This window comes from Protopterus annectens, chromosome 7.part0 (assembly GCF_019279795.1).
Source record: "Protopterus annectens isolate FY-2018-M chromosome 7.part0, PAN1.0, whole genome shotgun sequence".
NCBI lineage: Eukaryota > Metazoa > Chordata > Ceratodontiformes > Protopteridae > Protopterus > Protopterus annectens.
This window is the reverse complement of record NC_056739.1, coordinates 564,393,866-564,412,684: the sequence shown is the minus strand read 5'-3', so window position 1 is coordinate 564,412,684 and position 18,819 is coordinate 564,393,866. Positions and strand designations below refer to the sequence as shown.

Here is an 18,819-nt window from a genome sequence, read left to right as displayed (position 1 = left end):
TGGTTTGATTAATGGACATTTCAGAGATCACTTTCGGCAGAAAGGATGGATTAGTTCTCAATTACACTCTATCTCTATGAAAAATCAAATATGGACTCTTGATGCATAAGGCTTGAAGCTCAGAGATACGTCTGGCAGAAGTAATGGTGACCCAAAACAAGGTTTTCCATGACAAATATTTGAGGTTGCAAGAAGAAACTGGTTCGAAAGGTGGCATTGTCAAAGCTTGTAGGACTAATGACAGGTCCCATGGTTGAGAAGGTTCTCTAAAAGGGGGTTTTAGATGATTCACGCCTTTTATGAAAGTCTTGCATAATTTGTGTGACATAAGAGAGGAGTCTTGGACACCATCATGGAAATTAGATATTGCAGCCAAATGAACTCTAATGGTAGAGGTAGACAGACTGGATTGAAATAGAGTAGCTAGATACTCCAGTACTATTGATGCTGGTGCTGAAAAAGGATCTACCTGTTTTTCTTTCAGCCAAAAGGTAAATCTTTTCCCCTTGCTGAGATATGTAATTCTGGTGGAAGACTTATGACATGCAATAAGAATGTCAAGTACTGGCAAAGAAAGATTATTCTGCCTGGCAATCAAGGGAATTGGAGGGCCAAGCTGTAAGCTTCAGGCTGTTCAAGTTGGAGTGAAACAGATTCTGCGGATGGGAGATCAACCCCGGGGTTGGATGGAGAATCCACGGTTGATCTAGCAGGTGAGGCCAAAGGAAGGGGAACCAAATCTGACGAGGCCAATATGGTGCTATGAGGATTACTTTGCTCTTCAATCGGTGGGCTTTCTTCAGAAACTGGGAAATGAGGGGGAGAGGTGGAAATGCATAAAGTAGACCCGAGGGCCAATCGTGGACTAGAGCATCCCTGGGTGACTGTCCTGGAGGGGGAATCAGGGTGAAATAGCTACTGCATTTGTAGTTGGTCGGGGACGCAAAGAGGATGTAGCAAGGAAGACCCCAGCGGTTGAAAATCTCCACGCTATCAAGGGATTCAGGGACCACTTGTGAGGTTGTAGTATACACCTGCTGAGTGTGTCTGCTATCACGCTGGAACTCCCAGGAATGTGCGTTGCTAGAAGAAAATGGTTGGTAGCCATCGCCCAATGCCATATCCTCATGGCCTCTCGACAGAGTGGGTAAGATTTGGTTCCACCCTGTTTGTTGATGTACCAGACCACCACCATGTTGTCTGATTGTATCGCAATAGTCCCAGGTGGCAGCAGGGGATAGAATACTTGCAATGCCAGAAGCACCGCCCTCAGATCTAGAACATTTATATGCAGATGGGCCTCCATTTCAGGCCAAGTACCTTGGACTGTCTATCCCTGACATAGCCCCCCCACCCCATCAGGGAGGCGTCCATGGTCACTGTAGTCTTGGGCTGTTGGGGGGAGAAGGGGGCGAGACCACTGTGATGGGTTGTAGGCCATCCACCAGTTTAAATCATGTTTGCACCTGTGAGTTACCCGAATCTCGGCTGAAAGAGGGTACTGAAAGGGATATCATGAGGTGAGCAGTAGCCATTGTAGAAGCCCCATGTGAAACCTGGCGACAATGGTGATGGAGGCTGCCATGGAACCCAACAACTGTAGAACAGAGTGAGCTGTGGATTTCTCCCTTGAAAGGATTGGGATCAGTTGTTGCTTTATCCTTAGAATTCTGTGCTCTGGAATGGATGCTCTGCAATTCTTTGTATTCAAGATGACCCCTATGAATTCTGTGGACTGAGATGGGGTGAGACTGGATTGTTGCCAGTTTATGGTTATGCCTAGCCTTTCTGCAGAGAGGACAGAGTATGCCAGGGCTTCTTCCAACAGATGTCTGGTGGGGGTGGAGATGAGCCAGTCGTCTAGGTATGGAAACACCTGGAATCCTTGTAGTTGCAAGTGAGCTGTGATGACTGCCATGCAACTTTGTGAACACTCTGGGGGCTGTAGAGAGTCCGAAGGGCAGTACTCTGAACAGGTAGTGACAGACTCCTGCACAGAAGTGAGGGAATCTTCTTGATGGTCTGTCCATTTTTATGTGGTAGTACGCATCTTGAAGATCTATCGAACACATCCAATCATCTTTTTCCAAAAGCGGAAGGATACTCTGTATTGTGACCATCCGGAATTTTTGTACTTTTACAAACTTGTTCAATACATTGAGATCCAAAATTGGTCTTCAGTCCCCAGTTTTCTTTGGCACCAAAAATAGTCTTGAGTAGAATCCGGATCCTATCTGGTCTGGAGGGACTATTTGGATGACTCTTTCTTAGCAGTTTTGAAATCTCTAATGCTGCTACTTCCCTTTGACTGGGTGGAATGTCGGGTAAGTTTGTTAGGGGAGTGGGACAAAGGTCAACGGGAATATGATAAACTCTGGTTATTATCCTTTGTACCCAAGAATCAGTGGTGATGGTTAGCCAAGAAAAGGGTACAAAGAGAAACGACCCCCAACCACTTCCAGAGGAAAGCAGTTGGGCCGCTCTTCAGGATCGCTGGTAGGATTGGCCAGGGAAAGAGTTTCTGGAACCCTGGTTACGCAGACCCCCTCTGCCCCAAAAAGGGTGTCTTCCCTGTGAGTTTCCCCCTCTGCCTCTACAGGAGAACTTGGCCTGTGTGTCACAGAAAGAACCCTGAGACTTTTTATATCTTCCCACTCTTCTGGTTTCTGGAGAAAGCCCATTGAGGGGAAGACTAATGGACACCCATGGCAGAAAGGGTCTTACCGTCCTGTTCACATCTGGCCAGTGTGCTTTTAACCTTGGGTCCAAACAATGAAGAGGCTTCGATGGCAGCATTGAGAAAGGAAGCCTTGAAGGGTTCCGTGAAATTACACAAGCACATCCAGGCATGTAGTCTCAGAACAATGCCTGCACTCGCAGCTCTAGCTGCTCCTTCTGATGCGTGAGATATCAGGCGCATGGAAGAGTTAGATATCGATTCAATGGTGGCTAGCTGAGAGGCCACTTTGTCATGGACCTCATCAGACACAGCTCCAGCCAAAGTTTCAGAGAGCTCAGAAATTAAATCTCTTTGAAGCCTGGTAAAGTGTGCCATATAGTTCAGGGACCTGATTGCAAAGGTCACTGATGCAAAAGTAAGTTTCCCTATTCTGTCCAGAGCCCGGGACTCTTTGTTGGGCTGATGGACAGTCTGGCTTTCTTCTTCCGCCAGGTCCTTTTTAGTTGTGGCCACCACCACCAAAGCATCTACAGGAAGAACTTTGGACCAATGGGGATCAGTAGCAGGAGGGGACAAAATTTAATCTGGCCTCCGGGGAATGGCCTCAATGGTGTCAGGAGCCTTCCACGCACCCTGCACGATGAGCCGGACCAGTTCGTCGGCAGGTGGAGTAACCCAGGAGGTAGGGGGCCGGGCGCAAAAGGCCTGCAGGAACACATACTCTTCAGAGGTCAGGTTTGAGGGCTGCCAGTCACCTCTCTGTTTAAGAATTTCAAGAATATCACCAAAGGATACCTCAGAGGGTGAGCGAGGGGACCCTTCCCCATCATCAAAGTCTGTGTCTTCAGTAAGGGACTCCTCTGTGGAGTCCATGTGCTTCCTCTTGCATGAGCTCTTTTGATGAACTTCTTCAGAGGGAGAAGTTGGGGAAGACAGCGCAAAAGGGGTCTCCTGTGGGAGTATATCCTGTGGCCTTTGCGCCCGATGTCCGCTAGGAGTGACTTGTGTACATTTCGGTCCAGAGGAAGGCAGGGAGAGTGATAGCACAGGATGGCCAACCGACGCCAGAGCCTTCTCCATTAACCCAGGGCAGGGGTCACCCCTCTCCTAAGTGGCTCAGCCTGCCGACTTGGAGTCCCTGGATGGCTGTGAAACATCAAATTACATATGCCACAGCTGACATCCTGTGTCATAGCAAAACTCTCCTGCCACAAAGACAACTGCGGCTCCCTAGTGAGGTCCATAAAGGGAACCGTAGAGGGGGAAGACTGTGCTATATGAAGGGGCTTCAAAGGCAATGAAGGAGGAGAATAAGTAGGGGTCTTTGGTAAAGGGTGTTGACCTCCCGAGGAAGGATAGGTCCTGGGGGGCAGGATACCTCTGGCCAAAAGCACTTGTTCCAAAAGACGCAACATGTCATGTTCAGACAGGCTTCTAGTGGATTTCACGGACATGGCTGAGGGGGAGTCAGGTCTATCCAAAGACAGAGCAAGCTCGGTGCCCACCTCGGAGGTTTGCACTGAAAACAATGGGGCTGTAAAGGACTGAACTACAGGTGTCTGCACCGAGGAAATCATCGGTGCCGAAGTTATGGTCTGCACCGATGATAAGGTCGGTACTGAGGTGGTTGTCAGCACTAAGGCTGGAGCCGAAAAAATCGGTGCCAATAACTGAATGGTCGGTGCTGAGAGGGTAGTTGGTGCCGGGTAAGTTGTCGGAGCCGAAAAGGCAATGGGCATCGAAAAATCCATCAACGCCGTAACAGTCTGCATTGACTGGACAGTCGGTGCTTGTAAAGAAGTCTGAACTGAGGAGCCGCTTGGTACTGATACGGTAAAGGGCACGCTAGTTGGTGCAGAAGTTAAAGATGGCGCCAATGGCCTTGGTGCGAAAGGTCTAGGTACCAAACGCGCTGGAGCCGAAGAAGTCAAATCCGAACTGGAAAGCTTAGCTTTTTTTGGGTCTCGGTTCCTGGGGGTCCCCAGCAGGGGACGAAGGAAGAGACTTGGCCTTTATATGTTCATCACATTTTTTTCTTATGGGATCTTGGAGGTGTTGAAGCCTCCAACCCAGAAATAGCCTCTGAAAAAGGAGATTTAAGTAGCCCCTTCAATATTAATTTATTTTTTCTCTCAATCAACGTCCTGTTAGCGAAATTCTTACAAATCCCGCAGGGTGGGTCAACTGTTAAATGAGGCACACCCAAGCAACAGACACACAGGGAATGTGCATCTGAAGTAGGTAACTTATGGCCACAATCTAAACATCTTTTAAATCCTGGACTACCTTTTTTATCTGCCATGTTAGAAAGAAAGAAGGAAACTTAGAAAAAATACCAGCAATGGTACAAGAATTACCCAAAGGTAAGAAGGAAAGGGGGTTTACCAACAATGGTAAAAAAGAAATTACCTTGCGGTAAAGGGGAGGAAAGGAATTGAAAAGATTCAAGAAAGGATAGTCGCTAAATGTGATAAGGTAAGAGAAAACTATCTAATAACTTTTCTGTGAGAAAAGCCATTTTAGAATTTAGTATGAAGAAAAATATTGTACTTATCTCAAGAAAAGTAGCTTGACACGACCGAATGGCAATGCGGCAAATGAAATCTGAGGTAACAGGGAGAGAGGAATTCTGGGTAAGAGTTTTAGCTCGAGAGTTTGTAGCTGACGCGAGCTTGGAAGATGGCCGGCTCGGTTCCGAGGTCAGAACCGATACCCATACGTAAGGAATGAACGAGGATTAACAATATCAGATTACTCTTTAAACCTCTATAAACTATCTGCGTATAAACTGAAGATATTGCAATAAGATATGGTAATTTAGAAATCATAACAGTATGCATTAGATATGAACCTCCCCTTTTACATATAAATTGTACAGACATAGCCTTGCCACATATACATATTTATTAAATATGAACACCTGGGACTGAAGTTTTTAGGAATTCAGTTATGTAGTCAATCAATTACACATTATAACTTTAATGGATCACTGACCATAGCATCCACTTGGCATGGTATGGTTATTCAAAGTTACAACCTTGGCGTATGCAACCTAGTCATCTTAGGTTGTGCAGGTCACCAAAGCACATGGCCATTTTTTCTGGGTTTACTCATGCCCAAAACAACAGATAAAGAGAGATTTGCATATTGTCACACTCTTCTCGATGTCTTCTCATTTTACCACTCATCTGTGTACATGCACTCCATCAGTGCAAATATGGCCACTTAACTGTGCGACATCTACATACCTTCTGTGTTTCCCAGCGGTACATCAGAAGTGCTGACACCATATGAAAGCCTTGTAGAGTATTCTCCAACAGTTTTATTGTGAATTCCTAAAAAATAATAAAAAGAAAATATCACTATAGCTTGTCATTTCTGAAATACTCATCAAGGAAATACTTGCCTTTTTCCACAAGATGTTGCCATGCTCATTTACACTGTCAGTTATCTGAAGACAGCCTAAATGGAAATGCTGAATGTCTTTTTTTTCCCCTCATATATCACCTTGCCTACAGTTATAGTGTGCCTCAGAAAAGTTACTACAAATGTTCAGTTCTAAAGACCCTACCACAAACCTGGACTCAGTTAATTGACAACATTACCTATCACTGGAAATGAAGCACTGGTTGACGACTGCACTCAGGATTAGAAAGAGACCTTTATAAGAAAATAATAAAACATACAAAGTTTTCAATGTGTAAGGTGGAAAAGCAAGTCATCAAATTTGACATCATAATACAAAATAAAAGCTGTTACATAACTTAGATTACTCCAATAATGTGAGTTACTGACTACCCTGCATAAATCAGTGCTAAAAAAGCCTTTGGTCTCCAACAATTGCTTAGTGAGATGTGATGCTGAGGCCTCAGCAAGGTAACATCGATGAAAAAACATGCCTGATACAAAGTTCCACAGAGCACACACTTGTTATCTTTAGTTGTCAGCAGTGCACTTACAAAGATATGTGTCCAAATGTAATCTAAATTGTTAATGCTACTCAACCTAAAGGCAAGGATCCTCTTGGTGACTTACTTACAATATTTATTTATTTGTCTGTTAACTAATTACAGGTACATCTTCTCAGGAGAGAGTTGTCTGATAAATGTCTTCTACAAACACAAAGTATGCAAGTGGAGACTAAAGACATTCAAACCAATATCACATAATGAAACTGACATCATATAGCCTTACCCATATGTTCTCTACAGCTTCAAGTACAAAATTACACTGCAATGTAATACTCTGCCACAACATCAGAGGTACTATACTAAGTAAAAAGGAAATAGCTGACTTATAAAAAATCTTTGGGTGATGATACTCTCAGGATCATAACTGTGCTCGTCACAGTGAATGAGACCACAAATGCAAATAACAGGAATATATACAAAGTCTGGGTCTGTATCACTTTACTTAATTGCTATTCAGTGAATAGCAATTAAGTGAACCTCTGTGTATCAAACTGCAGTTCAGCAAATGACAAAATCTTTCCCAGGGTAAGGAAGCCCTTCACCAAAGGCACATCAGAACAAAAACGGCACAAAATCAAACCTACTCAAGTAGGGGGCTTCATACACCAAATCCCCCAATGTTGGGGGCTGTACCCCGAAAGAAGCCCTATGGGTGATTATTTAAGTTTGAAAGAAAATAATAATGAGGGGAATTTTGGTTTGGCATTCATCACTGATTTTAGTGGGGATGCCAATGCTGTATGTAGAACCATCGAAAGGGAATGGACTAGGTTCAGTAGGATTAGTGACTCTAAATTAGATTTTAAAACCCCTTTTAAATGTGTCTATAGGAAGGGAACAAGTATCAAAATGTTTTGAAGGACACTATGACTGTAAGGGGGGTGGAACTAGAAACAAGAAAGGGACATTTGAATGTGGGAGATGTGCGCAATGCCCTTTCATTATGAATGCTGAACTGGTCCACCTGGATTCCAGAAACAGAACCCTTATTATCCTTGGCCCCAGTTTTAAAGTTGATAGTGGCGAGATTATAACACTTTCAAAAGTTTACACAAATGTGGCATTTTATTGTGTTGAGTCCCTGTATAATGAGATTCTGTAGTTGCTTTAGATGTGAAGCAGTTGTGAGTTTTGAAGCCAGTAGAGGGCGCATGGACAATATTTTATGAATTTTACAAACTTATATACCAAGTATTTTTATGACTTAAAACCCTTAAGGAGAGATGTTGTTTTAACATTTATTGATCCAGTTAGTTACATGGTTTATTTTACATTATGAATTGTATTAAAAAGAGTTTTTAAAGTGTAGAATTGGTGTTGATGTGTTGTACTTTCTTACTGCATTAAAACTGTGTTAAGCCCATCAATCGTTTCCTGTCTTCTGGAGTTCCATTGAGGTGTGGATAACTGTTTTCTAAGCTGCAATTGCACCGTTTTCTCCTGTATTGTGGTTATTAGTTATTTTTGGAGATGGATGGTGCTTTCAGTACGATGGGAGCTTCAGGGCTTATTAGCAGCAACTGCAGTGAGGTTTCTAAGCTTGTGGGACAGTTGTCTCAGTTGATAGGTGTGCCTACACCTGTCTGCCAATCGTTTTTTTTTCTCAAGCACGTTCCATTCCTTGCAACCAGGAAGCTGGAAAGCTCTGTGTACCTAGGAGAGCATTGTCAGATGACGGAATAGGGCTTTTGCCCTCTACCAGCTCTGTTACTGGTTCATCTCAGCAGCGAGGAGATTGTAGTGGGTTTTCCAAGGTTTTTCTCAGCAGCAATGCGAACAGACTTAACCACTGAGAAGGAAGGAGCATCCCTGCGCAGTCAGGAGCTTCGCCAATAAGAGGTGACTCTAATATTCACAATAATAGCCAAGTGACTTTGAATGACTGGCTAACAAGAAAGTTTGACTTTAGCTCTTTAAATAGCCATAACAAAACATACAGTTGGTCATATAATGAGAATGTTCAGACCTTAAATGATTTAATTTACAAATATAAAAGTTTGGAAATGGACAATGATTATTTAAATGAATGTATTGAGATAGGTATAGTCCCTAAGGGACTTCGAGTGTCGAAATTTCCCAACAATGTGCAAGATGATTCTGAATTCCACTGTGAGTTGGTGGGGATGTTTGATAGATGGGGTTTTGAATGAATGAAAGTCATTATAAAGAAAAATGAGAAGCACATGTTCATTTTAATGAAAAATATTGAAAATATTAATGAAAGTATTGTGAATTACTTGCTTTTTACTGGTGAACATAAAAATAAGTATTTGGAACTAAGGGGACAGACTGACAACAAATGTATGCAAATATATATTCGGAAAAAAAGAAAGATGGATAGAGACAGGCAGGAATACTCACAAAACAGTCACTACCCTAGACATAGGTTTGTCAACAACCATTTTTCTGGGGAGAACTTGAGCCCCTGGGGGGAGAAATGGAGGAACAGGAAAATATTCATGATATGAATACAGAGGAAAAATGTTGTTAGTACCTATGATTACCCCACCACCACCACTGAATGACCCTTTAGCATACCCCCCCCTCCACAGATCAGAAAGGCTACAGAACTTACAACCTGTATACCAGCAATGGGACAAGAGGAGGGGGAGAGGCAGGGGCAAGGGGAGATTTTGAGTGAAAATAGGTTGAATTCTGGTATAGTGAAGGAGTGTTTTAAAAATTCCTACCAAGGATTCAATATTTTCAACTACAGTGAAGTGGAAACACGACACTTTCAACTCCTCTCTAAGGGGTTGAACTTTGTTCCGACTAGAAAATGTGACTTAAGTAAGACAATTATTGATGTTAAACTGTTCTTGAGAAAAACTAACTTTCAATTGGTCTTTGATGAGAGAATGGGAATGAGGGACAGTGACACAAGTTTACAAAAAATAAGTGTCTACAACCCACCCCTACATCCCCAGTTGAAAAACCTAGAAAATTCCATTGAATATGAACTCAGGGCAATGATGAGTAAGAACAGGTTTCCCTCTAACTTAACTCAGGTGGAAAAGGAAACTTTAGTTGAGCTGAAGAATAACCGGCCTAACAGTTATAAAGCCTGACGGGGGGGGGGTTGTTTTAATGAATAATGTGATGTATGAGGCAAAAATGTTGGAACACTTATATGATGAGAATAAATAGACTCAAGTCTCTGTTAATGAAATTAACATAGCTTACAAAAATATATATGTGGCTTTGTATGACTTTATTATTGGAAGGTTTTATACATAGGAAGCTATTCGAATTTTTGCACAATCCATGCCCACGAGTTCCTTCTACATTTGGAATACTGAAAACTCATAAAAATGTCCATAACCCACCCCTAAGGCCGATTTTGGCTGCAGAGGGATCTGTCACATCCCATTTGGCAAGGTACTTGGATGACAAATGAGATGTTGTTAAAGGACTCGTGGGATTTTATAAGGAGCATTAAGCAAGAAATTTTTAGTGAGGATTTAATTTTCATCACTATAGACATTGTGGATTTATTTGGTTCAATACCTCATGCTATTGGCATTGAATGGTCTGAGGAATACTTAAGAGAAGACACACATTTAAACGTTGATAAGATTCATATTTGCATGCAACTGATGGAATTGGCTTTAAAAAATAATTACATTTTCTTTCAGGGGGAATTTTTTCAGCAGACCAGTGGAGTGGCAATGGGGGCAAGGTGCATCACTATGTACGCCAACCTGATACTAATGGTGTGGGAGAAGAAGTTTGATTTGAACAGTATATACAAGGATTGTTGGGTATTTTACAAATGTTTTTAGATGATATTTGTATCTTTTGGAAAGGAACATTTCAAACATTCATGGAATTTTATCAGTACATTTCCGAACCTACTGAATTTTTAAGGTTTACATATAATATTGGCCATTAAGAAATTAGACATTTAGATGTCACTATTTACAAGGAAGGTAATAAATTTAATTCAAGGGTATACAAGAAGAAGACATATTCCAATTCTATTCTACATTATGCTACTGCCCATCCATTCCCTCAGAAGAAAGGTATTATAAAAGGGCAATTTGTAAGAATTAGCAGAATGACTTTGAATGAAGAAGAATTTAGAAAGGAATGTGATGTGTTACATGGGATGTTTTTGTGAACGTGGATACCCAGAAACTTTAATTACCCAAGTGAAACAGGAGGTGGCTAGTGAGAGGACAGGCAAATATGCCCCAATCTTGGGAATTCCCGAAAGTAGCCCTGTGGGTGATTAAGTCTGAAAGAAAATAAGAATGAGGGGAATTTTGGTTTGGCATTCATCACTGATTTTAGTGGGGATGCCAATGCTGTATGTAGAACCATCGAAAGGGAATGGACTAGGTTCAGTAGGATTAGTGACCTTAAATTAGATTTTAAAACCCCTTTTAAATGTGTCTATAGGAAGGGAACAAGTATCAAAATGTTTTGGAAGGACACTATGACTGTAAGGGGGGGGTGGAACTAGAAACAAGAAAGGGACATTCAAATGTGGGAGATGTGCGCAATGCCCTTTCATTATGAACGCTGAACTAGTCCACCTGGATTCTAGAACTAGAACCCTTATGGCAAGGAGCTACAGCAATTGCGAGACCAGAGGGGTTGTATATCTTGCCTTATGTGAGTGCAAGGCATTCGATGTAGGAAAAACCGAGAGGAAGCTGAAAAGGTGAGTATATGCACATTTGAATCCCATAAGTAAGAGAAATGTTAATAAAGCACTATATAGGCATAGTACAGAATGTGGACAAGGAAAGTTTAGTTTTTTTGTACTTGAGGAGATCCCAAGATATATGAGGGGTGGTATGTGAGAGACCAGAATTGAATACAGGGAACTCTACTGGCAGATTTTTTTTTTAGAAGCCAGTCCAAACCTCCCAATGTTGGTGCCAGTACCCTAACTATACATAACAATACCGAGATTGCACTACTGTGGGGAAAAGGGCAAAATTGTGGTGTGCTTCCATACCCTGAGAAAGACTTTGTCATTCATTGAAATGCCGTTCGATAAACAGAAGTTTGATGAATTGCTATTCACTGAATTAGCCATTTGATGAAGTGATATAGACCCACCAAGTCCACAGTTGTGCTGTCTTGGAGTATTTCTCCAATGGAAAGGTATACTAATCCTAAATAGGTAGCAAGAGTGCGGAAGAACCAGCAAAAAACGCACTCTGGGTAGAAATGCTTTAAAGATTTTAAAGTAAGTATTGATATTTGTGCATTTTTGATGAAGTTTTTTTTTCACTTGTTTGCACACAGAGACATCTCAAGATATGTTCCCATAACAAAGTGGTTATTAAGTGGTGTGTGTCTGTGTGTTTGTTCCCATTTATGTATAAGTGTGTAAGTCTGTGTTTCTTAATGTCTCATGCGTGTTTTTTATTTACATGTGAGTGACTCTATACCTGTGCTTTTGAGAGACAGAGAGTGTGTGTGTGTGTGTGTGTGTGTGTGTGTGTGTGTGTGTGTGTGCACATAGACAAATAACTACATAACTTATAATTTGGATGTAAAATACTTCATGAAAAAACAATTACATATACTACACTAAGTTTCAAACATTAGGCATATGAAGTATTTTGCATAAAAAAATGCAACAATTAAAAAAAACAGAACAATTAAACAAATAGCCCATTCTTTAACAGCAGTAATGTCCTCCTCAGCATGTATTACTGTGTAAATAATGGCCTTCCAAAAGTGTAGAGGACACCTCTGGGCATAAGTTATTTACACAGTTACACACTATGATGGTCATTATTGCTTGCATATGACACAACCAGGGAACTAGGACTGGTGGATGTTTAGAAGATCAATCATGTTATAAGAAACCACAGTGCTCTTTCTTCTAAGAGGCAGGGCATAGCAGCCAGAATAGATATGCAGCAGGCAAAAAAGAGAGATGATCTAGATGTAACTGTGATTTAAATATACACAGAGTGCTGTTGTGGATTGCTTTTAGGTTATATGTGAGGTAAAGGGCATCACCATCCTTTCCTGGCATTTACTGTGAAGGAAGTATCATGATGGATCATTTATTGATTACCCGTTAAGTAAAACAAAAAAGTAAGACAATCATATCCACCCCTGCTGGTCGGTTAGATGGCAAATAAACAGGATAAAAAAATATCTGGGAAGGACCAAATGATGATTATAATGATGAAAACAGGAGCCAACAACTTTCTGGGATGACCTGAAGAAGGCATGATCAGCCTTTTCAAACTACAATTTAGATCACACAAAACTGAGTGGTAGAGCCGTACTGGACAGTTCACATCATAATTGACCAATGGATGGAAGACTGAGGCAGGCAGACAAATAAAGTGAAGTGAAAGAAAGAAAAAAAGGTGAAATACTGTAGTAACTAACAGTCATTCTAGTCACAGTGAATAAGATGATCCTAGAAAAGGAAACTTAAAGCAACCAGGGTTGCTAGCAATGTCTTGGGTAAGCATTAAATAACATGGTGATTTAAAAAAAATCACATTTAAGTTAATGGACGCAGTTCAGCCAGACATCAGCATTCATAAGTTGATAAGTTCTGAGGCAGTGTTCGGACCCAAAGGCCTTCTAAGAATAATGATATCATAAGATAGGGTACAACGTTAACTTCCCTACCCAATTATCAATTTTGTTTAAATAAATTTCTAATGTTTTAGACTTTCAAATTGTAATCAAGACTTTATTCCACAAGGCAGCCATCTGATCTGATATAAAGGAATATATTAACTTTGTTTTGCATAAGTATGTCTGAAATTTCATACTATTATGTCTTAATGTCTTATTTTTTAAACCTCCATTTTAAGTAAAATTTGCAGTACATCATAAAAAGCTCTTGTAAGATAAAATTCATTACTCTCTTAATATATCTATTGTGATGACCCACCACTGCCAACCTGTAATCAAGGAGCATCAGTCCTCACCACTGGCAACAGTGGGCGATGTTCACTGGGAGGATAAAAGGTACACAGACAGTATTTCCAGATGCATCTCTTTGCATCAAGTGCATTTTCCCTTTAGAGCACACAGAGACCACAGTCAGTCCGGGACTGGTTTCTTCCTCTTCTTCCAGATCCCCAGTAAGACTCCCCACTGGCACAGCTATAGAGTTGAGATCTCAGTTGAGTGACCAAGCTAAGACCTCCAGTTCCCTTCTTTGCCAACCAGTGCTTCATGTCACTGCCCAAGTAGCTGACACACACAAACTTTGAGGTTTGATTTACATACACATACACACACACACACACACACACACACACACACCTGGGAAAGGCTGGCACAGGTTTCCTAGCCATGCCCCCTTCTGCCCAGACGATAAGGTAGCTACCACTGTCACCAGTCACTCAAGAGAAAAATCTCATGACATATGTAATGGTCAATTTTATAATATGTAGCTGTTACATAATTTGAGCAACTGTACCACAGAAGAAAAACAACATTTCATCACACAATGAAGTGCATGCAGTGATAAATTCTACAATATCCATATATATAACTATAATTCTCTTTTAAAACAAGATGCCTTACTGGCTACATCTATGACAGTAGAATGTCTATTAAATCACAGTTATCCCATTTTAATACTCTTCCTTCTGCAAATAACTCTGATAGAATAGAATTTGAATATCTAAATAGGTACATACCTTCACATAATGGTAAAGAAGGAACAAATACAACACAATAAACTTCATAACTGCAATACCGAACTGCACATTACTTTGGAAATATACTCCATAGCCACATGGAAGTTGAAAGTTGACTTTTTAACACTTCAAATACTTATAATGAACATCAATTTCTCTTTACTGCTGTCATCTTCGTGTGTAATATATATTGCACACATTTCCCTGATTCTTTTCCATATGCTGTTTACATTTCTCTTGGATCTAACTTAAGAATTTAATTTCGAAAAGAAAGATTTATATTTATAGTTAACAAACCATACAAAGTTCATAATCAAATTTTAGTTAAAATAAACAGGAGTGAGAGATAAGGGCAGATGGTAAGAGGTGGAAAGATCTGATAGTGAAATGTGTTGAACACAGTGAAAACAGAACATTACATTCATCACATAAAAAGCTCAATAAATTATGCATTCAATATGTAAAGTTAGAGCTAGGTAGAACTAGAGGACAGTTTAAACTGAGATTTTTATCTAGCTAATTTAGGAATCCTAAATTTCTAAGATTAGAGGTAGTTACTTTTATTTGTTAATAATTCTGTTTCATTTCTTAATGCAGATGCGACAGGAAGGATTAATTACTCAATGCATATTTATTAACTATATTTATATACACAAAGACTGAATATTAAAACAGAGATGTATAGATTTATTTTTCACAGAGTTTTGTTAGCAACAAAAAAGAAACTGAACATTAATAAATACAGCAATACTGAAAACTGTGTCAGTAAATATAAATGGCCTGAATAATGGTATTTAAAGTTTTGTATCTAGCTAAATATCCTAAGCTGAACAAGGCAGAAGCGGTATTCCTACAAGAATACGACTGGACCCCTCTAAAAATCTTCTAGTTAATGATGCGGTAACATACATTAACTCTACCATCGTAAAAGTATTAGATCATCAAGCTCCTAGTAGAATTAAAAGAATAAAATGCAACCCTGCTCCACTGATAAAAAAGTAAACTAAACAAATAATGAGATAGGGATGCAAGATATAGACATAAAAGAGTACTTAATCAATTCATGATACATTCAGGCAGCTGATGAATCTTAAAGTGCAAAATAAAAAATGACAAGCAAACCTACTATTATAACCTGTAGCAAAGACACCACAATAACCCCAAACCATTTTGGAAATAAGTAACTGAAACCAGGTCAGACCTCCACATCATCAGCCAAAACTAGCAATAACACAGATTCAATAGCCAAACAATTTAATTCTCAATCTTCACTCTACCCTTAAAAGTAACCCTAATGTTTTCTCTCTCCCTATAATTGTTGAAAACCAAACTGCTCTCTTTTACTTTCAACCCATTGCTATTTCTGCCATTTCAAAGTACCTTTAAAACTAAAATGCTCTGCCTTAGCTGCAGATAACTTTCCCGCAGAACATCTTACTACTGCTGCTGAATCTATGTCATATCCCATAGCTATACTAACCAACTGCTGCATAACTGAAAGTCAAATCTCAACTCTATGGAAAATTTCATACATCAGCCCCCTACACAAAGGCAAAACATCCATGGAATTCTCTATAAACACACAGCAATTGCCTGACCATTGGCTAAGATCCTGGAGAAATGTATACATTCACAACTTATGTTGTAACTTCTGAGTGGTGCCAAAGTCTGCTCTTCAATTTTTCCCTTAGATCTACTAGTTCTCTCCTCTCCTGCACTGTTATTAGCTTATTAGTCTAGCACTTTACCAGACTTCTTGTAGCAATTATTGCAGCACACAAAAGTGCTACCAGCAGTAAACGTTCTAAAAGGAAATAGTTCCAGTACTTATTATTAATGCCCACCTACCTATAGGTCAGTTACCTGCACCTTCTCCTATTAATCTGATGAACTTGGGCATCCTGAGGCAATGTAGCAACTGCCCTCATGTACACTGACAACCATCTCCTCTTACCTACCAACACTCAGACTTGAGAGATGCACTTATATATCCAAATTGGAAGCCACGCACCCTCCAGCCAAGAACGGAATAGCTTGTCAAGAGCAGAAGGTCAACACTTGCACTACACCACATGGAACACATAGCCCTGCAGAACACACACCAACATTGTCTTCACATAAAAACACAAACCACCTTCATGGAGGCTCTCAATAAAAATCTACTCAAGCAGCAGACCTCCAACGCAGAAACGCACTCAACCACCACAACACAACACTAATCACGAGACATATAACTCTCCTAAACAGCGTGCCACTCAACCAAAGCCCCTACGGCAAAACAGCATGCCCAACACACTAGTCATAGGTGATTCAATAGTGAGGCACACTGATGTCCCACTCACTAGGTTGAATAAGGAGAAAGTCGCAGTCAGCTGCATGTCAGGCATCAGGATCCGCCACATAATGCATGCACTCAGGTCCCTCAACAACAGGTACAAATATGACTCTGTCATTGTACATGCGGGTTTGAATGACTTGAGATGTACCTCCCTGGGCTACAGGAAAAGAGACATGGAGGAGCCCTCGAATTATGTAGCCCAGGCGTATGAACCTAGCCCGGAATTATACCACAGTACAAGCAGAAAATGATTGATTTCAACAACTGGCTAAGTTTCTGGTGTCATTCTAAGGGGATCCAGTATCTGTCTGGCTGGGATGACATGACTGACAGACCTCGATGCTTTGCCAGAGATGGCCTGCATCTGTTACCCCTGGGCTTCCAGACACTGGCCAAGGCTCTTGCCACCCCTATAGTGCCTTTTTTAGGCGGTGTTCCAAAGACCAAATTACCACCATAACAGCTACAAACAAATGCAATCTGAGGGTCATGCTGCTCAATGCTAGAAGTCTAAATCTCAAAATGCACTCGCTTGAAGCACTCCTTAAAATGGAGAAATAGACATTTGTGCTGTAAAAGAGACCTGGTTCAAGGCAGCAGAAAGCACCCCTGCACTACCAGGCTATAACTCATTCCACACCTTTTGGCCCCAGAACTTGGACCGAAGCTCCAAAGGCGGTGGTGTTTCCATATTCATAAAGGATGCCCACACCTACAGACTAGTAGCCCAACATAATTTATCTGAGATACTTCAGGTGCAGCTAACACTGGGTAAGACAGCGATTCAGGTCATAGCCTGTATAGGTCTCCAACCATGTCCCAAGGCTCACACGTTCCTAAGCACCCTGCAGAATATTAGGATCCAACCTAACACTCTCATATTGGGCGACTTCAACTACCCCTCCATTAACTGGGAAAACTACTCATGTACCAATACACTTGCCCAACGTTTCTTGGAAATCATTAATTCCAATGCCCTGGACCAGCTCGTTCTGATCCCCACTAGAAGTAGCAACATCCTTGACCTGGTTATTACTAACATGGGCGATCATTGCTCTACACCAATAGTCAACTCCTTCCTGGTTAGATCCGACCACAAACTAATTACCCTGGAAGTCCACACCCCTCTCACCCCCGTAAATATAACCACCATGAAAAACTTCTACAAAGCTAACTTTTGGCTCCTAAAAAACACAGGTGGTTAACTTCACGGCACCCATGCAAATGGCGATCAGCTGCATGACCGCCGAATCATGCACCAATGCACTGCATGAACACGTACACAAATGTATGGATCTCGCCATACCCAACAGTACCGAGATGCTCTCTTCCAAAAAAAAAGAAGCCAATCTGGTGGTCCCTTGCCATAAACAAACTCTACAACAGAAGGAGGAAACTGATGCAGAATAAGGCGAAGTCCCAAGACTGGAAAAACTCCCTTATCAGCCTCAACAAAAAGTTGAGATTACTCATCAAATCCTCTAAAGCTAGCTATGAAAACAGAATTGCAACAGATTGTAAAGAAAACCACAAAGCCTTCTATAGTTATGTAAAGAATCTCCATGGCAATACCCAGATTTGCTCTGAGCTATTGAACAATGGTACCTCCTTTACCGAGCCAACATATATTGCCAATATACTGGCCGACAAATTCAGTGTCAACTTTACCCCTCTCCCCCTCCCCCAAGGGACCAGTTACAATACCAGCAGATTGTCAGGCACCCAGTATTACTGCTGCAGAGGTTAAAACAGCACTGTCCAAGGCCAATAATACAGCTTCTATGGGACCTGACAACATCCCTGGCTGTGTTCTACATGAACTACAGAGTGAACTGGCACCTCACCTGTGTGCCCTGTTCAATCAGAGCCTCACCTCAGGCTTTGTCACTACCAAATGGCACCCTGCTACAGTCATCCCTCTCCACAAAGGAGGACTAACTACAGACCCTGGGAACTATTGCCCCATTAGCCTGATGAGTCTGATACGCAAAGCTATGGAACGCATCATCATGGACCTAATAAACAAGGATATAAGGAATCTCCAAACTCTGGATCCTATACAGTTTGGTTTTGTGAAGGTTAGATCATGCCTGCTTCACTTGGTCGACTTCTTTGAGTCAGTCACCAGAGCTGTGGATGAAGGCAAGGTGGTTCATACAGCCTATCTGGCCAAGGCCTCTGATACCATTC

General features: G+C 41.2%; 1 protein-coding gene across 1 annotated transcript in view; it reads right to left on the bottom strand.

Annotated features, from left to right (window-relative positions):
• LOC122806055 (membrane cofactor protein-like) overlaps positions 1 to 18,819 on the bottom strand; it is a 1,194,338-nt gene that overhangs the window by 241,514 nt on the left and 934,005 nt on the right. Inside the window, exon 7 of the mRNA XM_044076296.1 lies at positions 5,929 to 6,015. Coding sequence (XP_043932231.1) covers positions 5,929 to 6,015 — 87 coding nt within the window. The remainder of the gene's footprint in view (positions 1 to 5,928; positions 6,016 to 18,819) is intronic.